This window comes from Leishmania panamensis (assembly GCF_000755165.1).
Source record: "Leishmania panamensis strain MHOM/PA/94/PSC-1 chromosome 20 sequence".
Taxonomy (NCBI): domain Eukaryota; phylum Euglenozoa; class Kinetoplastea; order Trypanosomatida; family Trypanosomatidae; genus Leishmania; species Leishmania panamensis.
In genome coordinates, this window is record NC_025866.1 from 1,373,166 (window position 1) to 1,396,587 (window position 23,422).

A 23,422-nucleotide genomic window follows, 5' to 3' on the forward strand; every position below is an offset into this window, starting at 1 on the left:
GGCAGCCGACTACTGCGCTTCGCTCGACGTGTCAGGGTAATCGAGCTGCGCACCAACGCACCCACACCCACCGATACACACACACACACTCAAAAAGACAACAGCGCGTTTTTCCCTGATGCGGTGCATCCCTATTTTGTGGGGGTGGGGAGGGGAGGGTTGGCCATTGTTGTGCCCCTGTCGTTTCGTCCTGGCTTGTTAATGTCTTGCCTTTTGTGTAAATGTGTGTGACATATCGCTGTTGTACTTCACCCGGCATACACATAATGGCTTTCATTTCTGTATGTTGGAAGCGTGAAAACATAAATTGCGAAGGAACACAAGTGAGCCGCAGCGGCAGCGGCAAGCAGAGGGAGTCTTGTTGGTGGTGCAGCATGAAGGAGAAAAAGTGCAGGTGTGCGCTGAACACCTAGCACGCACCGCTCTCCGGTATCACCGACGTGCTCGCTGGCCCACACCTGCACTGCAACCTTCTATGAGCAGCGTAGGAGCGTCCAGTGAAGCGTGGGGTGCTAGAACTAGAGACCACTGCGCCTTTCCTTTTCCATCTCCTCGCATTAGATACCCATAACAGACTATGTGTGTACATGCGTCCATAGCTGAACACGATTGTCGCTTCCCACATGTCTGCTGAGCCATGCTGCGGCAGCATTTCCTCTAGACAACTGCCCTTTCTGACCCTAAATCCTCCTTCCGCCTCCATTCTCAATCCTCTTTCTTCCCCCCTCCCTCACATTTATCGTTGCATCTGCACTACATTCTTTTCAGTCTTGGGTCACGAGAGAGTGCAATCGAGTAGTGACGGTCCTGCCCCTGTCTGCACAGGTACCCACACGCACAGAGACACACGACGCACCTTTTGCGGTGGCGATTCCGCTCCTCTCCGGCCTCATTCCTCCATCTCTTTTCACAGTGGTCTTCACCCACTTCCCTCCTTCTGCACGGCTGCGTAGCTCGCGGGGGTTTGGCTCGTCGCATTTATTTTTGTTAATCCAACCCGTGCCCGCTTAGCGTACGTAGCCGAGCAGCACACTAGCCCACCCTCACACACACACACACACACCTCCCTCTGCTTCCTTCGGTCATCTCTCTCCCTCCTTCCTCTTTTTGACACTGTCAGACATCCACGTTAGCCGCTTCCCCCCTCTCTCTCTCCTTCTACCACGGTGCATCGCTGGACACACAACTCTCTGCCACGCGCTGATCTTCTGCGTATCCACATTGCCTCGAGATACAGCTGCTGCTTTGACACATACATATCGTCCGCCTCAACTCCATTTTGTGTGCCTCCTTCTTTGTCTTCTCTTGGTTCTTCAAGCAAATCAAGAGTGTCCACGCATCACTCCATCAGCGCTGCCTGGACGCCGCTCGCCACACAAACACAAACATCCGTACGCGTAGCTTCGAGGTCAAAAAGAGGGAATGGCAGCACCGTTTCTGCCCGAGGCAGAGAGCACTGCTGTGCCAGCAACCCTCCGCTCCAATGTACAGGACGAGGTGGAAGTGCTGCCCATTGGCAGCGGCGGCGAGGTGGGCCGCTCGTGCGTCGTGGTGCACTACAAGGGGCGCGGGGTCATGCTTGACTGCGGCAACCACCCGGCCAAAAGCGGCCTTGACTCCCTCCCCTTCTTTGACAGCATCAAGTGCGACGAAATCGACGTGGTGCTCATCACGCACTTCCACCTGGATCACTGCGGGGCACTGCCATACTTTTGCAACCAGACGTCCTTCAAGGGCCGCGTTTTCATGACCAGTGCCACCAAGGCCTTCTACAAGATGGTCATGAACGACTTCTTGCGCATCGGCGCCGGAGCCAGCGACCTTGTCACGAGTGAGTGGTTGCAGAGCACAATCGACCGTATCGAGACCATTGAGTACCACGAAGAGGTCACCGTGAACGGCATCTCCTTCCAGCCGTTCAACGCCGGCCACGTGCTTGGGGCAGCCATGTTCATGGTCGACATCGCCGGCATGCGTGCCCTGTACACCGGCGACTTTTCCCGAGTACCGGACCGCCATCTGCTGGGGGCAGAGGTGCCGCCCTACTCACCGGACATCCTGATTGCGGAGAGCACAAACGGCATCCGCGAACTCGAGTCCCGCGAAGAGCGCGAGCACCTCTTCACGAGCAGCGTGCACGACGTTGTGCGCCGCGGTGGTCGTTGTCTGGTGCCCGTCTTTGCCCTAGGCCGTGCGCAGGAGCTGCTCCTCATTCTCGAGGAGTTCTGGGATGCGCATAAGGAGCTGCAGAACATTCCCATCTACTACGCCTCTTCCCTGGCGCAGCGCTGTATGAAACTCTACCAAACCTTCGTCAGCGCCATGAACGACCGGGTGAAGCAGCAGCACGCCAATCATCACAACCCTTTCGTCTTCAAGTACATTCACTCGCTCATAGACACAAAGTCCTTCGAGGACAACGGCCCGTGCGTGGTACTGGCCTCTCCTGGCATGCTTCAGTCCGGGATCTCGCTGGAACTGTTCGAGCGTTGGTGCGGTGACCGTCGCAACGGTATCATCATGGCGGGCTACTGCGTCGACGGCACTATTGCAAAGGACGTGCTCGCAAAGCCTAAGGAGGTGGCGAAGCCGGACGGCAAAGTGCTACCGCTGCGTATGAGCACCATCGAGGCCGTCTCTTTCTCTGCCCACTCAGACGGTCGGCAGACACGCGACTTCATTCACCACCTTACCAAGGTGAAGCACACAATCCTGGTGCACGGCAACCCTGGTGCCATGGGGCAGCTCAAGAACAAGCTCCTTCAGGACTTCCGGGACCGCAACATGTCCGTCTACACCACCATGAACCAAGAGTCGATCCGCATTCCATTTGTACAGGAGCGCACCGCGAAAGTAATGGGCAAGCTGGCAAACATGAGCCTGCGGGCGGGCGAGTTTGTGAGCGGCGTGATGCTCGTGTCCGGCCAGCACCAGTACAGTATCGTCCATCCCGATGACGTGCCGGTGTTCACCGATCTCAGCGTGAACCGTGTTCAGCAGGCGATGGTCCTCCCCCTGCCGCGCCACCGCTCACCGCTGGAGGTGTTGCAGGTGCTTCAGCGATACTTTGCACAGAGCAAACTGTTCGAGGATGTGGCGCCGCGCCAGTCCACTCAGCAGGAGGCCACAGAGGCGCAGCAGGCAGCTGCCGAGCGTGGTGAGACCCGCGACCTCGACACGACGCTGCTGTTTGTCTCCAAAGATGTCACCGTCGACGTGCACAAGAGCTCGCAGGCGCAGACGACGCTCACCATCACGTGGTACAGCAGCCACTATAACGACCTCCTCGCTGACGTCACGTGCATTGCGCTGGCCAAGCTTGCTGAGGAGCCGCATGAGGCGGAAGGGGAGGACGTGCTCGTGCCTGCCGACGTCTCCGGTCAGGACCGTATCTTCCGGGTCAAGTGTTTTCACTCCATGATCTCGCAGTTCTATTCATCCGTCAAAACGAACTTGTCGTCGGGCAGCTGCAGTGTTACCCTTGCGGATGGACAGGTGGCGAACATTGTGGACTGTATCGAGGTCTACTTGGAGAGCAGCACTGGTAAGAAGGACGTCGACTACGACGCACCAGAGGTTCAGAAGCTGAAGCAGATCCTGAAGCGCATCTATCTAACGTTGTTTCCCATTCCAGTGGACAACGGCTGGTGCGACTGCGGCATGATTCATGGCGAGGAACCGGTCGCGGAGTAGCGCGAGTCTCGCTATCCTCCCCTACCACTACCTTTATCGCGGCTGTCCGCCGCTCTGCGCCGCTTCTACTGGTGGCTTTTCCGCCCGCCGATGACTGTGCAAGCTCCAGAAGGCGTACGCATGAGAGTGGCTTTATCATGCTCTTGTTTTTCCCTTCTCTGTGGCTGTCCCATGTTTCGTTTTCGCGCAGTTGTCTCTGCCATGATGGCGGAAGACACGCCTCACTGCGTGGTATCACGGTCCAGTGCCCCCATTCTGTGTTGGGAATCCAGGCCGTCCCCCACTCTTTCCCAATCCCGAGCCACCCTTTGGTGGTGGCAGGGACAAGGACCGACGACGCAGGGAGGTCAGAGCGATGTGTCTCTGCTGAGGTTGGCGGTAGGGTCCTGCATGGCGTTGCCTCGGAGCGCCCTGCGGCAGTGAACACGCTTGTGCCACCCACAGGATGGGCAGGGTGTCAGCGTGACTGGAGCGCCTCTGACCAGAGTCTTGCTGCCTAGTGGTGCGGGGTGCCTCAGCTACCCCGAGCGGATTGCACCATGTGGCGACCGGCATAGTAGAAGCGACTGTGAGGCGGCGTATGAAGGCGGGTGGGGAGAGTAGAGTTCGAGGCAGAGCCCGAGCTCAGATGACGGGGTCGGCGCACTGCTGCACCGCATCTCTGCCGCTTCTTCGCAGGACGCGATGAGCCTGTGACGGGCCCTGGGGGTCGAGTGGAATTTGACTCATGTCGTATGGTCGAGAGTGGGCACGTTGGAGGAAAATAAAAAGTGTGTCTCTACGCGAGTGTCTGTGGGGGGAGTGCTTTATGAAGTGTAAGGTGTGGGTAGGTGTCCCTATTCTCTGCGCTCTTTCGTTGAGAGTCAATAACGCTCCACCGTGCGTCTCCACACAAAGTCGATGGTGATATGTCTAAGTGATTGTTCTCTTTTCCCTACGAAAGTGGAAGCAGAAAAAAATGTACGCTTGTGCGTTATGCGCAGTGCACAAGCATGTTTAGGAATGAGAATGAAAACAGGGACTGAAGAGAACCCGAAATGATAAAAAAAAAGATACGAAGGCTTACTCTTCATGTCGTGTAGCTTATGTATCTCTACGCCGCCCCCCCCCCTCACGCCTCTCGCCCACCCCGTCTTCTCCTCATCCACCGACACACACACAAGTCACTTTCGCGGCTTTCGTTGTGCTTTTCCTTTTTTTCTATGGCAGTTGTGCCCGCATAACACCGAGGCGCGCACGTCCATGTCTGAAGCCTTTCTTCTCCCAGTACTATGTGCGCCTCAGACAGAGCGAAACGCTTTTTGGGCCTTGCTATGCCCTGGTCGCACCCACCAGTAGTGCGACCAGACATTCTGGACTTCTCCCTCTCGCTTTGCCTTCCTCTTTGTCTGTAAACGGGCGATGTTTAGCAGCCACAAGACCAGCAAAAGGTACAAGAGGATACAGCGTCTCCTTTGTGCTCTGATTCATCTACACACAGACACTTCCGAATGCCACAGACAAAACGCATGTACCGATGAGGCGGACTCCTCGCCTCTCTTGTCCGTATTATCAGCTCTCATGAAAAAAATGTGCATTTCTGGAGCTGCTTCGAAGCCCTCATTCATCTATATAATGTCCTCTCTTGAGCTGTCCGCTCCTCCTGCTCGAGTCTCTTCTCTCGCTGCCACTCCCTCCCTTTCGCGTGAATGTCATCGTCGTGCATGCGTGTGTGTGTGGGGGGGTTCTTTTTGCACTTTTTTCAGGTCAGTCTTTCTTTGTGTAATCTGGCATGTGCAGAGAGGACGCACACCCATCGCCGCACTCACTGCGCTCCGTGTGGAGTTGAACAAAACGAGCGATCGCGCGTACCCACAAGGCGTAGCAAATAAATAAAAAAAGAGGAGTGGTTGTGCTGCTCTTCGCTCAGGTCCCCGTATCGCAGGGCTGCTCATCAGATTCTGCAGCTATCGCGGATCTGTGTAGCTCCTTCTCTCTGTGCCTCGCTGTTTGCGTGTTTCCTCGCTACACAAAACGAAACAAAGAAAATGTCGCAGAGGGGTCAAGATGGAGGACACAACTCGCATGTCGGCGCCTCCTATGCCGCTCAGAGACGTCACCCTCACATCCGATGCGAGAGTAGGTCTTCCGTATGATGTGGCTGGACCGGTCGGCCTCAATGATCACGCATGCATGTACCTCTTGCAACGCGCAACTCTAGCGATGCAAACCGCGACGCTTCCTTCTCCGCCACATCGTCTGCGACCAACCAAGTTGTACTAGTGCCACCGGCAGATGCGCCGACGTATGTCGGTAAGCAGCAGTCCAGATCAGATCGAGTGCACAACAGCAGAACAGCAACAGGTGGGCAACTGTTGAGGACGAGACGACAACGCAGCGACATGGTGCTTATGAACAGTAAGAGCAGCAATACCAATGTGGAGGCCGACAGCAACTCGCGTCGCGTGTCACCACCGCGGCTGTCATTCGGCAACCACAGCCAGCCGCTGCCGAGCGGGAGGCCCTCTCTGATGTGAGCAGCAGCACCAGGGAGGATGGCGGAGATAATTCTGCCAAATTTAGCACAATGACCAGCAGCAGTCGAAAGATGCCAACGTAGCCGCCACAGCAACTCCCAAAGTTATCACAACCCCGATTCAACTAAGAGACCAGCATCTCGCTGCCGTCAGCCCCAGTGAATCTGCATCCTGCCACGGCCGCCCCCCCCCCCCTCTCCGTCGCGTCATTCTTCAGAAGACGGCAACGACGGCAAGACCCAACGCTGCGTTGAAAAGGCTCCTGATACCGAGACATTTGCCGCGCGTCCTAGTGATGACACTTCAGCCACACTACCAGCGAGTTCCAGTACTCCATCTCCCTGAAAAGCGTAAGCAGCGCGGCAGCCCCTCCGTTAGGCCATGGCGGGTCTACACTGGACTCGAGTGCATTGCCGTTAATGACGGCCGCGCCGCTGAAAGATGCCAACAGTGATCGCTTCCCAGACCTCGACGAGGATTTGGGGTTGACAACTTTTTGTTCGCTTTCGCCGACGCCTTCGTGCGAGAGGGGAAACCCGCAGAGTGGCAATCAGCCCCACGCTCTGTCCCCGCAGAGCACCGGCTGACTGACTAATACGCTCATTCGTGCAGACGTCCTGTACAGTTCGTGCAGGCAGCATGCGTACAAAAAGTACACCAGGGAGGGAGGCGCAGCGCACCCTCCTCGCCGCTGTGTACTCTCGGCACCCCGGTGTCACCACAGCCCGACTTTTTTCCTCGTGCCAAGTGACTTGATGGCAACCACGTCTCCCTCTCTCCTTCCCGCGTCAGTCGGTCTTTTAGTATCGCCTTTTACATCGCTCTTTCCTGCACCTTCTCACTTTCTTCCATGCGCTTACGTGTGTAGTGGATTCTTTTGTTTTTGGTTTTCCCTTTTTACCGCTGCCTCCGTATTAGTGCCTCCTCCCTTCCGCCACCACCACCATCTACGTTTGGTCACTCGACCCACCTCCCCCCTCACCTCCTTTCCTCGCTGCAGGCTTCTACAAGGTCTGCTAACACGAGTAAGGGATGCAAAGGTTATGACTTCCCTGTGTGCGGCTGCAACTCGTCTCTCTGGGGTGGGTCGATTATGTGCGCGTGTGTGTGGAGAATTTTCGAGTATGGACTCAGTGAGGAGGAGGAACACACATCCTTGCAACTTAGGAGCGGCGGGCCTCATCACATCACCGCTTATTCTTCTCTCAGTGCGACACACAGGCATACGTAGTTGTTTGTACAGATTGGATGGCACAGGCTCAGAAACAACAACCACCCAAAAAAAAAATAGCAACGAAACGTCATGAGACCGATGACACTCCTCTCGATCTCAATCTCCTGTGTGTGTGTATATATCTCTGAAGACGTCTTGTTTTCCCTCTCAAGGCAGCACGTCTTCTCCACTCCTCTTCTCCCTCCGCTTTATTTGCCGTTTACACTTGTTTTGCAGCTCTGTCGTTTTCTTTCGCTTTCTTTTTCCTCTGCCCCATTTTGTATGTGCGCACGGCTGTAAGCAGCTGTGGGTTTATTTCTTTTCGGGGTACACCTCCGATTTCTAATGGTACCAGGGGCTGTTTTGTCTCTCTCTTTGGACCACCTCTCCACTCGTCTACGTGTTCGAGTGGCGATGAATGTACAACACAGTCTATGATTGATGTTCGCTTTGGGATTGCGCTGTGTGTGTGTGTGGGGGGGGGGGGTTCATGCGCATTACGTGAAGTCTGCATTTGATTCGCGACTGTGTACGTAGCGTGCGCTATTCTTAGAGTGCAACCACGAATCTATCAAGCCCTCTAGAGTTTCCATCGCTCCCTCTCTCGGCTATATGGTTCTCATTGACACCCCGCACCCACATTAGGGCGTGTAAAAGTTGCTTCACAGTAATGACAGCGTTGAGCATCACCGTGTCTCGTTCTCGACAGCGCTCTCTACTGATTGCCTGCTGTTGTGGCCGGGACACACTGGCCTCTATAGACACCTGCTCGTTTGAGCACAGCACCATATGCGCGGCGCTGATGATGGTTGGCATTCCGCCACCAAGGCTGGCTATCTTAGCCGCTACACGTTCTACTTCAGCAATCGTGGAACCTTTTCCCTTCTTTTCTACTTTTTTTTCCAGATCACACACACACACACACGAGCCTATCACTTGCGGTGGCACTTTTTCCCTCCACACGCCTACGCCCCTGTACACCCATGCGCCTGTCTTATGAATTTACCCTTCACATAGTGCTCCATTAGTCAACAGTGACATCTAGCTCCCCCTCCTTTCCACGTGTGTGTCGGCGTTATTTGCCTTCTTGCTCTCTCTCGTTCTCGCCTGGGCTGTCTTTCGTTTGTTGCGAAGGCTGCGCTAACGGCAATAGAAATAAAACGGCAGATAAGTAGCAACCGAGACACGAGAGGCTCCCCTCCGTGCCTGCCTAGGGCGACGATCTGTATCGGTGCGTTGGTCTGTTGTCACATTTCTTTTCTTTTCCTTGTCGTTTACTCGTATCCCCCACCTTATCCCACCCTCTCTCACATCCTTCAGTCTAGCAGCAACGCCATTTTGTTTCGCGCCTCAGCTGGTTTTTGAATTTCTTGTCGGGTGCACGTATCTGTCTGGGCATGCAGAGTCGTGTCGTCGAGGTCTCGCTGTCGGTGCTCTCCTGGTCGTTTGTTTTCCTGCTCTTTTCTCTCCCTCCAAGTTTGTTTGCTTGTGTTTTCACATTGCAGACGCACATGAACGTGAAAGGTGCCGCTTTGTGGGGATTCATTTTGTTTTCTCTGTGTCTGTGCGGGGGTGTGGGCGTTTCTCGCTCCCTCTACTCATCCTTCGCTCGCTAGCATTCTACTTGGGCACTCGTCTTTGCCTTGTCCTCTGTCACGGGAACAGCAGCAGCAGCGCCATGAAGGTAGAAGATAGAAAAATGGCGGTGAAGCGAGAGCAGAGCCACTCCAATGAGGATGAGGAAAACAACGAGGAGGACCTGAACTGGTGGGAGCAGGAAAACCTCCGTATTGCCATGAAGGGTGAGCGTCGCTGGGAGACGCTGAGCCATAACGGGGTCCTTTTTCCGCCCGAGTACGAGCCCCACGGTATCTCCATCTTCTACGATGGACGCGAGTTCAAGATGACGCCGGAGGAGGAGGAGGTGGCGACAATGTTCGCCGTGATGAAGGAGCACGACTACTACCGCATGGAGGCGTTCCGACGCAACTTCTTCGAAAGCTGGCGCGAGATTCTGGACAAGCGGCAGCACCCCATCCGTCGCCTGGAACTGTGCGACTTCGAGCCCATCTATCAGTGGTACCTCGTCGAGCGGGAAAAGAAGTTCAACCGGACGAAAGAAGAGAAGAAATCCATCAAGGAGAAGCAGGACATGGATGCTGAGCCGTACCGCTACTGCATGTGGGACGGGCGTCGCGAGCAGGTGGCGAATTTCCGCGTTGAGCCACCGGGCCTGTTTCGTGGGCGCGGCAAGCACCCGCTGATGGGCAAACTGAAGGCGCGCGTGCAGCCGGAGGGCATTACAATCAACATTGGCGAGACAGCCGAGGTGCCGGTTCCACCTGCAGGACATAAATGGGGTGCTGTGCAGCACGACCATACCGTGACATGGCTTGCCATGTGGCGTGACAGCGTGGTTGGTAACGCAAAGTACGTGATGCTCGCCGCGTCTTCCAGCGTCAAGGGACAGTCTGACATGATGAAGTTTGAGAAGGCGCGCAAGCTCAAGGACAAAGTGGATGACATTCGAGCATCCTACATGGAGGACTTCAAGTCTAACGATGTGCACGTGGCGCAGCGGGCTGTCGCCATGTACTTCATTGACCGTCTTGCCCTCCGTGTGGGTAATGAGAAGGGCGAGGATGAGGCGGACACGGTGGGTTGCTGCTCGCTGCGTGTGGAACACATTCAGCTGATGTCGGACAACATCGTGCGGTTCGACTTTCTGGGTAAGGACTCGATCCGTTACCAGAACGACGTCGCCGTTCTCCCAGAGGTGTACGCGCTGCTGCAGCGCTTTACTCGTCGTAAGTCGCCGGGCACGGACATCTTTGATCAACTCAACCCGACGCAGCTGAATGATCACCTCAAGTCCTTCATGAACGGCCTCTCTGCCAAGGTGTTCCGTACCTACAATGCCTCCATCACCCTCGATAAGTGGTTCAAGGAAAAACCTGTCGACTCTAAGTGGTCTATCGCGGACAAGCTGGCCTACTTCAACAAGGCTAATACCGAGGTGGCGATTTTGTGCAACCATCAAAAAGCCATCTCGAAGAACTTCAAGCTGCAGATGATGCAGCTGACCACCAAGTCTGAGTACACTCGCAAGATGATTGAGCTACTGGAGAAGGCGGAGGTGACTGCCAAGAAAAAGTCGGTCGAGGAGGCCGCAAAAGAGTTTCTGGAAGAGCAGGACCGCATGCAGCGTGAGTGGCTTGCGAGCTACGGCACGGAGGAGCAGAAGAAGGAGTTTGAGGAAATCGTGGCGAAGCGTACGGCACCGCACGTGCGCTCTGGCAAGAAGACATCCTCATCGGGCACCAAGAAGACCAAGTCTGCATCTCGCAAGAAGAAGGCTGGTAAGAAGACGAAGGCTGCCAAGAAGAGTTCGAAGGGTTCGAGCAAGAAGGCAAGCAGTAAGTCGTCTAAGAAGACACCAAAGAAGTCGAAGCAGGAAGACGAGGACGATATGCCGCTCACGATTATGGCAGCCAAGACGAAGAAGACAGCTGGTGTCAAGCGGCACCGCGCCGCCAAGGAGTCGGCCAGCGACGACGATGACGTGCCTCTCGCAGCTCTGAGGGTGTAGGTACGAATTCTGCATCACCTATGACTGGAAAAGGGCGTAAAGAGGTACACTTCCACTCGCCACGGACGGGGGACGGGTGCTGTGTGGCGCTGAGTGTGCTCCGACTCTGCGCTATTGTGTATAACGACATCGACGCTCTCTACTTTGTTCTCCTGTATGCACATCTACGAATGACTGGGGGGTGCGTGCCTACCCCCTCCCCCATGGCCTTCGTGATGGCCGCTCGCTAGATCCTGATGCCTGGGTTTTGTGGAGGAGAGCCGGCTTGATTTGACCACCTGCACTCCCCCCTTCCCTTCAGCCCCCATCCCTCGTATGCCCCCGTGCACGTGTCCTTGGGTTTTTGGCTGGCTTTCAACCTTTAACGCACGCGCTCGGTTCCTGCATGCAGTACAGCTCGTGCGTGGGTGCGTACGTGTGTGTCTCGATTTCATCTTTTTTCTCTCTTTAACGGATTGACTTGTCGTTGTCGTCGTGCGATCGGCGTATACGCGACTGCACCGTCACCACTGCCATGATGCGAGGGCTTGTCCGGTGAAGAGAGAGAAAGGGCTGATGTCGATGCTCCCAATAGACCGGCGGAGAGCTAGCAAACGGAAAGTCATGCGCGCTTTCCATCACTGCTGCCTTGTGTCACAGCGTGCGGTGCCAGGAAGCGACACCTAAGTAATGACAACTACACACGGCCGTGTGCAAGACATGTATAGCAGCACCGCCTGGAATGCTTCGCTTGCAGCAACGCAGGTACAGCTAGTGTGACGGAGGAGCCCTGAAATGCTCCATCTGCTTACCCCTCATCTTCCCCTTGCAGATATTCACCTTTTACCCACCCCTTCCCACTGTCCTGACGCATCTTTGTTCTCTCACCCTCTCTTGAGGCGGCAACCCGCAAATCAGCTCTACTAACGCAACACCGGCGCCGCCATCCAAGACGCAAAAGACCGCAATTCACACACACACACACCAAAAAAAAACTCTGCAGACAAGCAAGCAACAGCAGAGTCACTTGACTGCACTGCTGTTTTGGGGCGTGGGTGTTGCTTTTGCCACTTCGCCTTATTCTCCTTACACTGACGCTCATAAAAGCGGTGGTGGTGAGCAGGGCTGCAGTACGGCCCCCTCCCCTCGCCTTGACGCATAGAGAACGACGGGAAACGGCACTGCCGAGGTTGTGTGGTGTTTGTTTGTTGCGCATTTTCGGTCGCACCTCCACCTTCGCTCGCACTACTTGCTGCCGCTCCCTGAGTGGCGGGGCACTGCCTTGCGCTCTTCTTCCACTGTCATCTCTGGTGTGGTGGTATCCATGTCGAGTATAACGCTGTCATCCGCAGTGCGGGCGAACCCGCGCCTTGTTAGCTCCTCGTTGGAAAAGATGACCTGCAACGCGCAGGGGATTACCGTGGTGGATATCTACCCCTCTGTGCTGTCGGCCCTGACCGCGAAGAGTGCACCTGTTAGTGTCGCCGAGAGTGCTCGTGTGCTTGTGCAGGCTTCTCGATGCAGTCGTCGTGCACAGCAACGGAGCGCCGAGAGCGACTGCGACCATGTCCTGCAGAGGCAGGCCACCTCCTCTGGCCTCGCCGCCAACCCTGGCGTGGGCAGCAGCAGTAACTCACCAGCCAAGAAAAAGAAACCGGCAGCCAACGAGGACTCCTACTTGAGTTGCTTCAATGTAGGTATTGCCATGAGTCTGCACACAGTGCTGCTCTCGCGCAACCGCATCTCGAACCTGCTGGGCATAGTGCAGTTCAGGCACTGCGTTTGCCTGTCACTTCTGGGCAACCGCATCCAAACCATCGAGGATTGCGAGCCACTCGCTATGCTGCCTGATTTACAATACCTTTCACTGGAGTACAATCCAGTGACACGGCTGCCACACTATCGCGCACATCTGCTGCGGATCTGCTCGTGGCCGCAGGAAGTGTCCCCGAGCACCTGTCGACTGCGCAAACTCGACAGCTCCGCCGTCACAACAGCAGAAGTGAAACATGCAGCATTGTGCCTTCTGCGGGAATCAGCTCTGCTGCCAGAGTTGCTCTACCGCATGCAGCTCCTGGCATTTCTGGTGGACATCGAAAAGCGTCAGCGACTGCACCGCGAGTTGCGCCAACGCGGCCACGTCTTTCATGACTTGGGCGAACCGGCAAGTATGGAGCTGCTGCTGGAGCGGGGGGTAGCGCACGCACTGTCCCGGGTCGGGGTTGCTGGGGCGGCGCACATGGCTCGCCAGCTTGTGCGCGATCGTCGTCGTCTGTGCACAACCTCGGGTTCTTGCAGTGAGCGCAACAGCGCGCAACCCGCCGGAGCAAAAGCACCACGCGCGCGCATCCACACAAGCGTCACAGATAAGAAAGGCGCATGTGAGGTCGCAGACGAGAAATGCGGCAGGGCAGCCGACATCATGTCCACCACGGTCGCTTACTTTGGATCCGACCCCATAGACCCGAGCGAGATTACGAACCTCAGCACTGTTTCCTCTTGCTCGCTGCTTTCGGACACCTCATCCACCCACGCGAATGTGCTGCAGTCGCTATCGCACCTGCTTTCCAGCAAGGAGCTGGACTGGAGTCGGAGGTCCTTGCGCCGCGCTGACACCTCTGAGGCGGCCGACACGTGTAAGGCCTGGTCGAAGGACGCATTCCGGCAGACGATCGTCTCTCTTGATGTCCACTTGTGCACACTGCTCCTGCGCATCTCGCGCGTTATGGGGCAGACGCTGACGTCCCACGATGTCGACCGCCTCTGCGAGGTATGGCTGCATGCCGTCTCGCATTGCGCGCCGGCGGCGACGGCGGCAGCAGAGTTTAACGCGACAGGGCCGCGGCGGCTGGTCGTTCAATTCGGTACCGCAGCAGCGAAGTGCAAGACTACCAAGAGAGGTGTCGCAGAGGACCGGGTAGAGGTGAAACAACAGGGAGCCAGCCTTGGCACAAAAGTCACTGGCTGTATACCGGTAGAGGCAGTGGCAGAGGCGCAAACGAGCGTCTTGGACGCGCTTGAAAAGGAACCACCATCTCTCCTTAGCACCCTATCGTCACCGTCGCAGCTCGACCACCGCAATGCGCAGGACGTGACGATAGAATGCACAAGGGTGTCCATGACGTCGTCGTTTTCGAACGCTGGGTTGCTGCCTAGGGACGTGGTTCCGCGTCCCACTGCTCGCCCTCAAACCGACCGGACGCAACCGCCGGTGCCGGACCGCGAGGCCGCAGGACACACAGACGCAAACGCTACAGTTCACGCTGTCCCGCAAGACTCGGTCTCGTTGAAGGAATCTGCTTGCGTCGAGTCTCTTCACGCCTTTGAGATGCTCGCGCGTCGACGTTGCAAGCGGCGAGTTGTTCAGCAGTGGTGCTCGGCGCTGCGACATCGTTGGCAAACACGCATTGGCGCCGCATACATCCGTGAAAAGGTCAGCGACGGCGCTGCTGCACACCTGCGGAGTCCGTCCTGGGGTGGCCTTATTGCCCAGGTGACCTACGTTGAGCGCAAGCGCGGCTTCTTTACCCTTTGGCGGCGGCGAATGCAGCTACACCGGCTCTTCCGCACGCGGCAGCTCCGTAGAGTGTGGAACCTGTTTCGCCAAAAAACGGCAGCATCGTCCATTCTACGCCTGCGGTGCAAGCAGACATCTGCACTGGTGGCGCAGCACCTGCTGGACGTGGCGTTTCGCACATGGAAGTTCAAGGCGGAAAAGAGGGCAAGCGAGCGGTGTACGGCAGCTCGGCGCCGCGTCTTGGCTGATGTGCCACACAGTACAGGCACCCTCTTTGCGCTAGCACCCCCCGCACCGGTAATGCCGCACCTGGCCACCCGTACACCGTCGCCGCGCATTACGGTGCTGTGCCACGCCCTGGCGGACGCTCTAACGCCTAGCAGAGAAACCTGCAGCACAGCGACACCTGTACCATCTCTCACCTCAGCGCCTGATGAGGATGCTGCAGACACGCCCGTAGCACTGGCAGCATGCCCTGTCATCACCTCTGTCTGGCGTCCCTCAGCAGCCCGCGAGAGGCGCACATGCCCACCGCACTCTCCAGAGTCCGTAAGCGTAAAAGAAATGCGTAACGACTCCTGTGCGCACAGCTCTTCTGACGAAGAAGCAGGGCTTTCCGCTACGGGAACCTCGCTAAAAGCTGGCCTCAGCGCCACAAGCGGTGCAGCCACACCGTTCCTCCGGGCTACCTCGCCGAAGTGGTGGCAGCAGCCGCAGCCAGTCTGCAATGCCACGAAGGCCCAAGTACTGTACAGTGGCCCCACCCGTGAGCTTCCGCAGCCGCCAGCAATGCGTATTCTTTTTCCATCCGAGACGAGGAACCAGATCAGTGGGCCGACTCGATGCATCCACAACGCTGACGCCGCTACGGCGCAACCAGGGCCCTCACCACCGTCTTCAGGACAGCCTCCATTCGCACTTCCGGGGGTTGGGTCATCCCCCACTGTGTTGGTGCCTCCAGTAAAGTCAACTTCTCCCAGGCTCTACGACGTTTCAAAGCCGAGTTGCCTTCCCTCCACCACAACTGCCCGTCGAGCCATTGTGCAGTCATTGTCTAGGGCGGAGAAGCTGGCAGACGCACCGGGCGAAGTGGAATCGCCGTACCCTGCTGCTGATGTGGAGGCTTTGGTGGAGCTGGCGAAGCAGCTTGAGACCGATCGCGGCTACCTCATAGAAACTCTACGGAGCCTTCACCTCTCTCGGCAGAGGCACTGCACACAGGAAAGGCTGCCACAATCGCACGCATCCTACAGAGTCGATTCTATACTACCGCCCCCACCAGGGCCGCCGGCGCCCTCCTTCACGGTTGTCGAGCAACTGGAAGGGCAGTGCGCCTCTCTGGAAACGGAGGTACATCGACTGGAGAAGCTTGTGGCTGCACTACAAGACGAGCGACACCAATTCCTGGAGACTATTCAACATAAGATTTTTTGTGAAAGAGCATGACACGCAACGCTATACGAAACGCTGATGAAGTGAGAAGCAACACAAGCAAGGACACTACCGACTGCGTACAGCTTCTGGATAAGGCAACCCAAGCCTTGTCTCTGTGTCCCTTTCACTACATGAAAGATGCAGAGTGCCGTGATGAGAGAGAAAGATGCGCTTGCGATAGCGGGCGGGACAAGGCTGCGGTCTCCGTGGTCTCATGCATTAGGGCGGAAGGGTAGTATCAGCACGAAAAACAGCGGTACCCGTTTTTTCTTGCCATCAGCAACCTTCTCTCTCTCTCTCTCTCTCTATGCCGCTCTCCCTTCTGTTTCCCTCTCTACTCTTCCATCATATCAACCATTCACATACGCATATGAGCGCCAGTTCAACACGAAGAAAAGCAGTAGGAGGGGCTCGCGTGCAAGCACCACTCACAAGCGTGAATTCTATGCACTGAATCAAGTGCGCTGGTGCGCCGTAGCGAAGAAAAAAATGTTTGGTGGCGGTGAGGAGTACTTCCAAGACCCACCCGAGATCGATCGAGACACACTTGTTCGCTACGCCACCTTTTGCGCTCGCCTACGCGCCATCGAGAAGCCTGGTAAAAAGACCATCACCGAAGCCGCCGCACTGGCACGCGAGGTCGGCGACACCCTTCTTGACTACGAGCTTGTTGTCGGAGCACTCTTCCGTCATATCAAGACCTGGACAGGGCAGAAACAGCTCGCCTGCTGGTATGTGCTTGACAAGCTATGTAAGGAAGACCGCGACAAGTACGGCTACATTGCCGGCAAGTACATTCTAGAGGTGGGGCGAGACCACATCCCATACGAGGATCCCGAGCTCACCGGCAAGTACGAGACACTCGTGGAGCACTGGGAAAATGTTTTTCCGCGTCATGTCGTGGATGCGCTGTGGATCGCCAAAAAGGAGCGCCTTTGGGCCGTCGACCACCCGAACGAGGTGAAGCAGCAGCAGCAGGCGGAGGAGGAGGAGTGGGCGCGCGAGGAGGTGGCCATGCAGGACGAGGACGGCCTCAACGACTTTGGCCAACCGTGTGTCGACTACCTGCAGGGACACTGCAGCTGGGGTGACAACTGCCGTCTGTACCACCCTCCCGGCGAAGAGGGCTCGCTGCCGGCGGAGTGCCGGATGGGGGACTGGAAGTGCTCGGCGTGCGGTGTCATCAATCGACACTTTCGCCGTCGGTGCTCCAACTGTGTGCGTGAGAAGCCGCAGTACAAAAAAGGGCGCGTGCCGTCCGCAGAAGATCAGCTACTCTGCACCCCGGACCCAGGGGTGGCAACCGCCTTTCATCAACAATTCGGCTACAACCCGTACGTGCCAGCGGAGGCGATCGCACACTTCAAACTGCGCCTCGAAGGTGTTTCGGCGGAGGAGTACCGCAAAGAGCGCGCGGCAGCGTACCGCGTGCGCATTCTCGGCAGGGCTCCCATCAACCCCGTCGAGGAGCGGTGCAAAGCGTCGAAGCACTTCCCGGACATCGACATGGAGCCGTATGAGGAGTACGAAGTAGGCACAGACGGGCTCGTAGTGAAGCGGCAGCGCACCGAGAGCCTCGTGCCCGCAAACGCGTCGGCCAATAGTGCCGTTACCCTTATCGCGCAGCTCGTCATGGAGCGTGGCATGTTGGATCCCACTGTACCACTACTTTTTGGCGAGCTTTCCCGATGCATCCGCCAGGCTGCTGGAGATCCGACAATGGTGCTTAACGAGACCCAGGCGGAGGTGCTATTGTCTGCGTGCAAGCTGGGCTTCACCGCATGGAATGCAAACAAAGGTGCTGTGCCTTTCGTTGCCACCTTCTTCAAGGCAGTCCGGCACAATGAAGGGAAGCTGGGGCTCTCGGGGGAGCAGGTGGAACAGCTGGAGTCCATGGCCAACATGTTCTTGGCGTGAGAAGCACAAAGGAAACGAGGAAATACATTCCGCATGCTTTGGGGGTCTCTCTTTGCACTTGCTTTGCGTCAAGGAGAAGCCGCACGCACACACAACACCACCCGATCGAAGCCAGGCGCGAAGGTGAAAGGGGCGTCTGTGCAGGAGTACCTCGCCTGCGCTCCCTCGTGGTGTCGCTTTCCTTTGTGTATCCGTGCTGTCTTACCTCGTCTGTGTGGGTGTGGCGCAAGGGCGTTTTCCATTTGGGTGTTGGGAGTACGGGTATGAAAAGGGAAATGTAAAAAAAAAAAGATGACGTCGCTACACAAGCCGACAAGTACCCCCACCTCTCTGCAGACGCACAGAAGTGGCGTTTTTCTTTCTCTGTGTGGATGTGTGTGAGTGAGAGGGAGGGCGGGGCGGGGCGGGGGGCATCAAGAAAGACGCATCCGCACATCCGCATCGCTGCTGTGCGCCAACACTTATTGATTGCTACCGTCCCCTACCCCTCCCCGACGGTTTGACTATTTCCTCGCCAAAGTTGAGTTTTTCTCTTCTCTAGTGAAGGCGGATTTGTGTGTCTCTCTCTCTCTTTCGCATTACTTCTCTCTCCGGTCTTTTGTATTATCGGTGGTTTCTTTGCAGTCTCTCATGTCATTCTGTAGCAGAAACAATAACGAAATCAATAAGGACGTCGCTTCAACTCTACATATCAAATCATCACTTGCATCAACACATCAGCCATCCATCCTATCTCACCAACGGCACACGCACATACTTACGTTACTCGGCACCCTCGCTGTTTCCCCCCCCCCCTCCTCTCTCCTCACTCGACCTTACCCACGCCTCTCTGCGTACAGACGAGCACGCCAAACGCACTTCCCGTGTAGCGTTGCTTCCATTGCACCTCTCGTCCGTGACTCGAGTCCGGCTCTCCTCTCCTTTTTTTTTCTGGAAAACGACGCAATATTCCAGCGTTCGGGGTTGACGGTCCTGTGCGCTTTGATCACAGGAGTTGTAAGTCACTGCTTTCCTTTATTACTACCATCGCACTCGCTGCCTGCCTCTCGCCTGCATCAACTGAAGCCAACCTGCCTTGGGTTCACAGTTGCTGCTGCCTGTGCGTCGTTAGGCACCTCATTGGGTTTCGTGTCTGTGTCTCCCTTCTTTGTGGCCTCTCACTCTCGTCTCGCGAAGTCAATGACCTCTGTAATCTTGGTGGACCCTCTCACCTTCGGGCCCGACCCGAAGACGAAGGACAACGCCCTTATTCAGTCCATGCACGTCAGCAACGCGAGGGCCGACATGGATCACTCGCAGGTCTGCTCGCTTGTCACCGAACTAGAGACTTTCTTCAAGGTTAACTGCGGCATCAGCACCGTCGTCGTTCACCAATCACGCGAGCCGAGGCCGTACCGGGGACCTCTGGAAGAGCGCGGCGAGAGCGTGTGTGTCGCGGACGGCCTTTCCATCCACAATGTCGTGGACGACAACGGCGTCATTACGCGCCGCCTCATTGTCTTTTACCCTATGAATCCGTATCGCCAGGGTGAGCTGGCGCGCAAGCAGCTCGTCAACCACATCACCAAGGCCGCTGAGGAGAGTGCGACGATTGAGTTGATTGATCTTCGACCTTTTGAGGAGGAGGGCAAATACCTGGAGGGGTCTGGTTCCCTCATCTTTTCGCCTGGCGGCAGATACGTGTACATGGTGGTTTCTCCGCGTAGCCATCCTGAGGTATTGGAGGCACTGTGCCGGCCAGAGAACCTGAACATTGCCCCTCAAAACTGCTTTCTTCTGCGCTGCAAGAGCATGATACCGCACACGAACTTACTGGGGTGGTGCGGCACGGGTATCTGCGCCTGGGCCATCAGTAGCCTTCTATTCAACAAGGAGGAGGAGGTAGCCTTCTACGAGCACCTCTCCGCCACCTACTCCTGCATCCTCGAGCTGAGTGAGGGAGAGATGGAGAAGTTTGCGGGGAGTGCGCTGGAGGTGCCGGTGCAGCCACGAAGTGCGAGCGCCGGCAACGCGCACTACGTCCTCGTAATCTCAGAAACGGCCCTGGCAGCACTCAGTTCCAAGAGTCGTGAGTTACTCATGAACTGGTACGGCAAGGAGAATGTGCACACCTTCTACGGCGAAGTCCTCGAGCGCCGCTGCGGTACCTCGCTGCCTTCCTGCATTGCCGCCTCCTACACGCTGGGGTCCCGGCCGCCTGTGCCATCACAACCGTCCACGATTGAGGTGCTGCGGCTCGGTACTGATAAATGAGCCGATGCGGCGCACTGGCTGATGCGCACGCTCCCCCTCGTCCCTTGACGCTTTCGGACGCTTTTTGTATGTGCTTTTTTTCCTTTCACTTGCTTTCGCTCACCGCTCTCTGCATGTTTGCGTAGCGTCTTTGCCCACCCATATCTGTCAATACCGCTGCCCTCCGGTGCCACGCGTCTCCTGCTGAACGACCCAGCGACAGGAATAAAGCGCACGCTTTTCGAGAGAGAGAAGCGATGTGAAGTGGGCGAGAGGTGAGAAGAGGGAAGATACAGGGCCCACGACGCGAGTGGGCTCTGTTGCCTCTTACCTGATCATTTTGTTGTTGTGCGCACAAGTCAAAAAGCTTGTACTCATGAAATGACTCGAAGACGTGAATACTTGTGTGTCTTACGATGAGTCAAACTTGTTTCCCGTCATACGATGACGCACGTGCACGTGACGAGGCGCCATGATCCACAATATTTTACTGGCGCACTCAGGATGGAAAACAATCACTACGTACACAGGGCGCACCAGTCACGCCCTCTCTCACGCGTCTCTGCAACTTTTTGTCCTTCACCCCACTAAGCCTCTCATCGTCGATTTTGATGACGGGCGCACTTGTATTTTGCGTGTTCGACTTCGAATTCGCATGGTCCTTTTCTTTCCCTCTCTGTAGAGTGCACCGTGTTCTAGCTCTGCGTGGTCACCTCGTTTCCCCCCCCCCCTCCTTCCTCTTACCGTTGCTGCCACAGACTCTCGCTGTCCTGACGCGGGGATTCACAGAGAGTGGAGATGGAGGAGGCTGAGGAGAGAAAGGTGTGAAAGTGCGATGCATCGTGTCACTGGGCATCAGTGGGGGTGGCCTCCCTCTTTGTTTCTCCCTTGTAAAGCACATACGCCCACACGAAATCAACACAGCGGAAGAGCGCGAAGAGAAATACGACCTTTGGATTCCCAGAAAAATAGGCGCCTCGTTCCTTGAAACTTGTGGGTAGTTTCTGGTGGCGCTCCCCCTCTCTTTTTTATTCTTCGCGTTTGTCTCCTTTCGTGTGGTCTTCGGTGAGGCAGTGTCCACAAACTCTCATCGCCCTCTTTCCTTTACTTTCCGTAGCGGTGCATGGAAAGGCCGAGTTGCCGTACTGCGAGATTAACAAGAGCGATAAAAATGGAAGAGCAGAGGCGAATAAGAGGCTAGAAAGAGGAAAAGGAACGTCGCTAACAGAAGAGAGCGGCGCGTTTTTTGTTTACCCCCCCCCCACCCCTGTATACCCACTTCACAGTCGTTTTCGGTCGCTGGCTTACCCTTTTATTTTCTTCGCTAACCCTGTCTGGGCTCCACCAGCTCAAAGTCATCGTTGGCGCTTGCAACACTCTCGAGAAAGAGCGAAGGCATAGAACAAGTCAACAATGTGGGAAGAGGAACGGAAACGAGGCACAAGGATAAAGAAGACGTCGCGAGAGTGACAGGACGCTGTGGGGGAGAAGACGGCACAGCCCCTCACCAACAGGCATTCCTTGGTGGAAAGGGACACTAGTGACAGTTGTCAGATTCACTCGATGAACTCCTGCCAGCTTGTGACGTTTTGGATACTGCTGTTGGGTCTCAATCTCAGCAACTGAAGGGGATGAAGGGGAGGGGGCGGCAATGTGCGAGAGGTCCTTCATGCCCCCTTTTGTGGGTTCGTGTGTGGGTGTGGGTGTGTCGGTGATGCCCTCTGCACGGCAACATTTCACCCGTCGACTTACTCTCCCCCTCTCTCCCCCTTCATCTTTTTTCGCATTGCGGCTCAACTCTAATAATAATACTGCCGGTTGCGATGACGCACACTGCACCCCGCACGTGAGAGAGCCAAAGCACAAATCACTGCCCTGCAACCTCGCCCCCCCCTCTTCTCTCTCAATACTAATGCTTTCTCAATAAGCGCATACACTGCAGACCTGTTTTCTCGTGCATCGCACGCTCAGTACTCGATTTCCGCTCTTCTTGGCGAAACTAGGCTTCCCAGCATGGACCCTGATCAGAATATTTCCTATGAAGCGCTGCTTCTTCGCTATGTCGAACTACGGGACGCGGCCCGTGATTTGATCTCTGCCAATCCGAAGCACTCGCTCAACGTGCACGACACCTATCTTCGTCTCTGCCAAACCTATGGATATCCGCTTAACAATCACTACACGGAGTACCTTACTCGATACGCAAAGGTGCAAGCCGCCATTGCAACCGGCTCGCAGCAGGGCATGCTGAACACGGTTCGCCGCCTCGACTTTCTTTCGACATATGTTGGAAAGTTTATGTGGATACCCATCTTCGTCACCCTCTCCGATTGTGTTCTCCTTCACTCACTGTCACTGTCGTGCCAGCAGCTGGACAGTGATTTAGTGCTTCTCCTCACCCAAAGCCTCTCTCCGCTCGTGCAACTAGCCTCCTTAGACGTGTCTGGGAATCCGATCGGTTGTATCGGTGTGCAGGCTCTCATACGGCTCGTTCAGTCCTCTCCGACTCTGACGCAGTGCAACATATACGGCGCCGCATCGATTGTACCTCTGACGAGGCGACTTGATGCTGTGTTGGCTCGCAATCGAGAACACACATCTCCCTCAGCGGTGGCGAGCCACTGATGGCACCGAGAACGTCAGCAGTGCGGGACCTTACTGTCTGTACTGGTACTCGCTCTCCTCACAGCGCACCCCCTTGCAAACAAAGGTCACCACTTGTGGATGTGCTTGTTCGTTGTGCTGCCCTTTTGTTGTTCCTCTAACTGGTCTCTCTCTTTCTCTCTCTCTCCCACCCCCGCAGCTTGAATGTCTTATTTTCGGATGTCTCTTCTCCTTGGAACTGGAAACGACTGCGCTGTGGCCTCTCGGAGGGAGCATCAAGCGCACAGAAAAAGAGCACAAAAGAACAGCGGTATTCGGGAAGTCTACAGGACGCGCTTTCTATGCGACAACGTACGCTCAGGGCCCTCCGTCATCGGCAGTATGGTTGATGTCGAGTTTGCGAGTGTGGAGGCCTCCGTCTGACATACAAATTCTGCTCTCTCCTTCTTTCGGTGGTGCATCTTTTTTTTAGGTGCACCGGCAGTTTTCGTTGCTTGGTGAGTACTCATGTTTACAGCCACACGCTTCTACGCATATGCTTGTACCACGCCCTCCTCTTCCCCTCGCGTCTCTCTCCTTTGGCTCTTCCTAATCTTGATTTAGTGTTGTCGCGCGAAGTGCTGGGTCATGATGGTGTCTGAATCCCTTTCTCCCCCCTCTCTTTCGTTCTTCACCAGCATCGAGTGCAGGTACTGGAGAACTCGATAGCACAGACACACTACGCACAG

General features: G+C 56.1%; 6 protein-coding genes across 6 annotated transcripts, besides 1 other annotated feature; all 6 read left to right on the forward strand.

Annotated features, from left to right (window-relative positions):
- Positions 1-1,422: 1,422 nt before the first annotated feature.
- On the forward strand, positions 1,423-3,693 carry LPMP_203140 (cleavage and polyadenylation specificity factor, putative; the record flags this gene model as incomplete). Its single annotated transcript, XM_010700214.1, has 1 exon — positions 1,423-3,693. The coding sequence occupies one exon, from the start codon at positions 1,423-1,425 to the stop codon at positions 3,691-3,693; it is 2,271 nt and encodes a 756-aa protein (XP_010698516.1).
- A 199-nt stretch (positions 3,694-3,892) lies between these two features.
- Positions 3,893-4,460: a repeat region.
- A 4,640-nt stretch (positions 4,461-9,100) lies between these two features.
- Positions 9,101-11,011, forward strand: LPMP_203150 (DNA topoisomerase IB, large subunit; the record flags this gene model as incomplete). The annotated part of the gene is made up of 1 exon (XM_010700215.1): positions 9,101-11,011. The coding sequence occupies one exon, from the start codon at positions 9,101-9,103 to the stop codon at positions 11,009-11,011; it is 1,911 nt and encodes a 636-aa protein (XP_010698517.1).
- Positions 11,012-12,314: 1,303 nt separating this feature from the next.
- Positions 12,315-15,953, forward strand: LPMP_203160 (hypothetical protein; the record flags this gene model as incomplete). Its single annotated transcript, XM_010700216.1, has 1 exon — positions 12,315-15,953. The coding sequence occupies one exon, from the start codon at positions 12,315-12,317 to the stop codon at positions 15,951-15,953; it is 3,639 nt and encodes a 1,212-aa protein (XP_010698518.1).
- Positions 15,954-16,430: 477 nt separating this feature from the next.
- Positions 16,431-17,858, forward strand: LPMP_203170 (hypothetical protein; the record flags this gene model as incomplete). Its single annotated transcript, XM_010700217.1, has 1 exon — positions 16,431-17,858. The coding sequence occupies one exon, from the start codon at positions 16,431-16,433 to the stop codon at positions 17,856-17,858; it is 1,428 nt and encodes a 475-aa protein (XP_010698519.1).
- Positions 17,859-19,037: 1,179 nt separating this feature from the next.
- LPMP_203180 (amidinotransferase, putative) lies at positions 19,038-20,111 on the forward strand (the record flags this gene model as incomplete). Its single annotated transcript, XM_010700218.1, has 1 exon — positions 19,038-20,111. One exon carries the CDS (start codon positions 19,038-19,040, stop codon positions 20,109-20,111), a length of 1,074 nt encoding a protein of 357 aa, XP_010698520.1.
- A 1,992-nt stretch (positions 20,112-22,103) lies between these two features.
- Positions 22,104-22,715, forward strand: LPMP_203190 (hypothetical protein; the record flags this gene model as incomplete). The annotated part of the gene is made up of 1 exon (XM_010700219.1): positions 22,104-22,715. One exon carries the CDS (start codon positions 22,104-22,106, stop codon positions 22,713-22,715), a length of 612 nt encoding a protein of 203 aa, XP_010698521.1.
- Between the last annotated feature and the right edge of the window lie 707 nt (positions 22,716-23,422).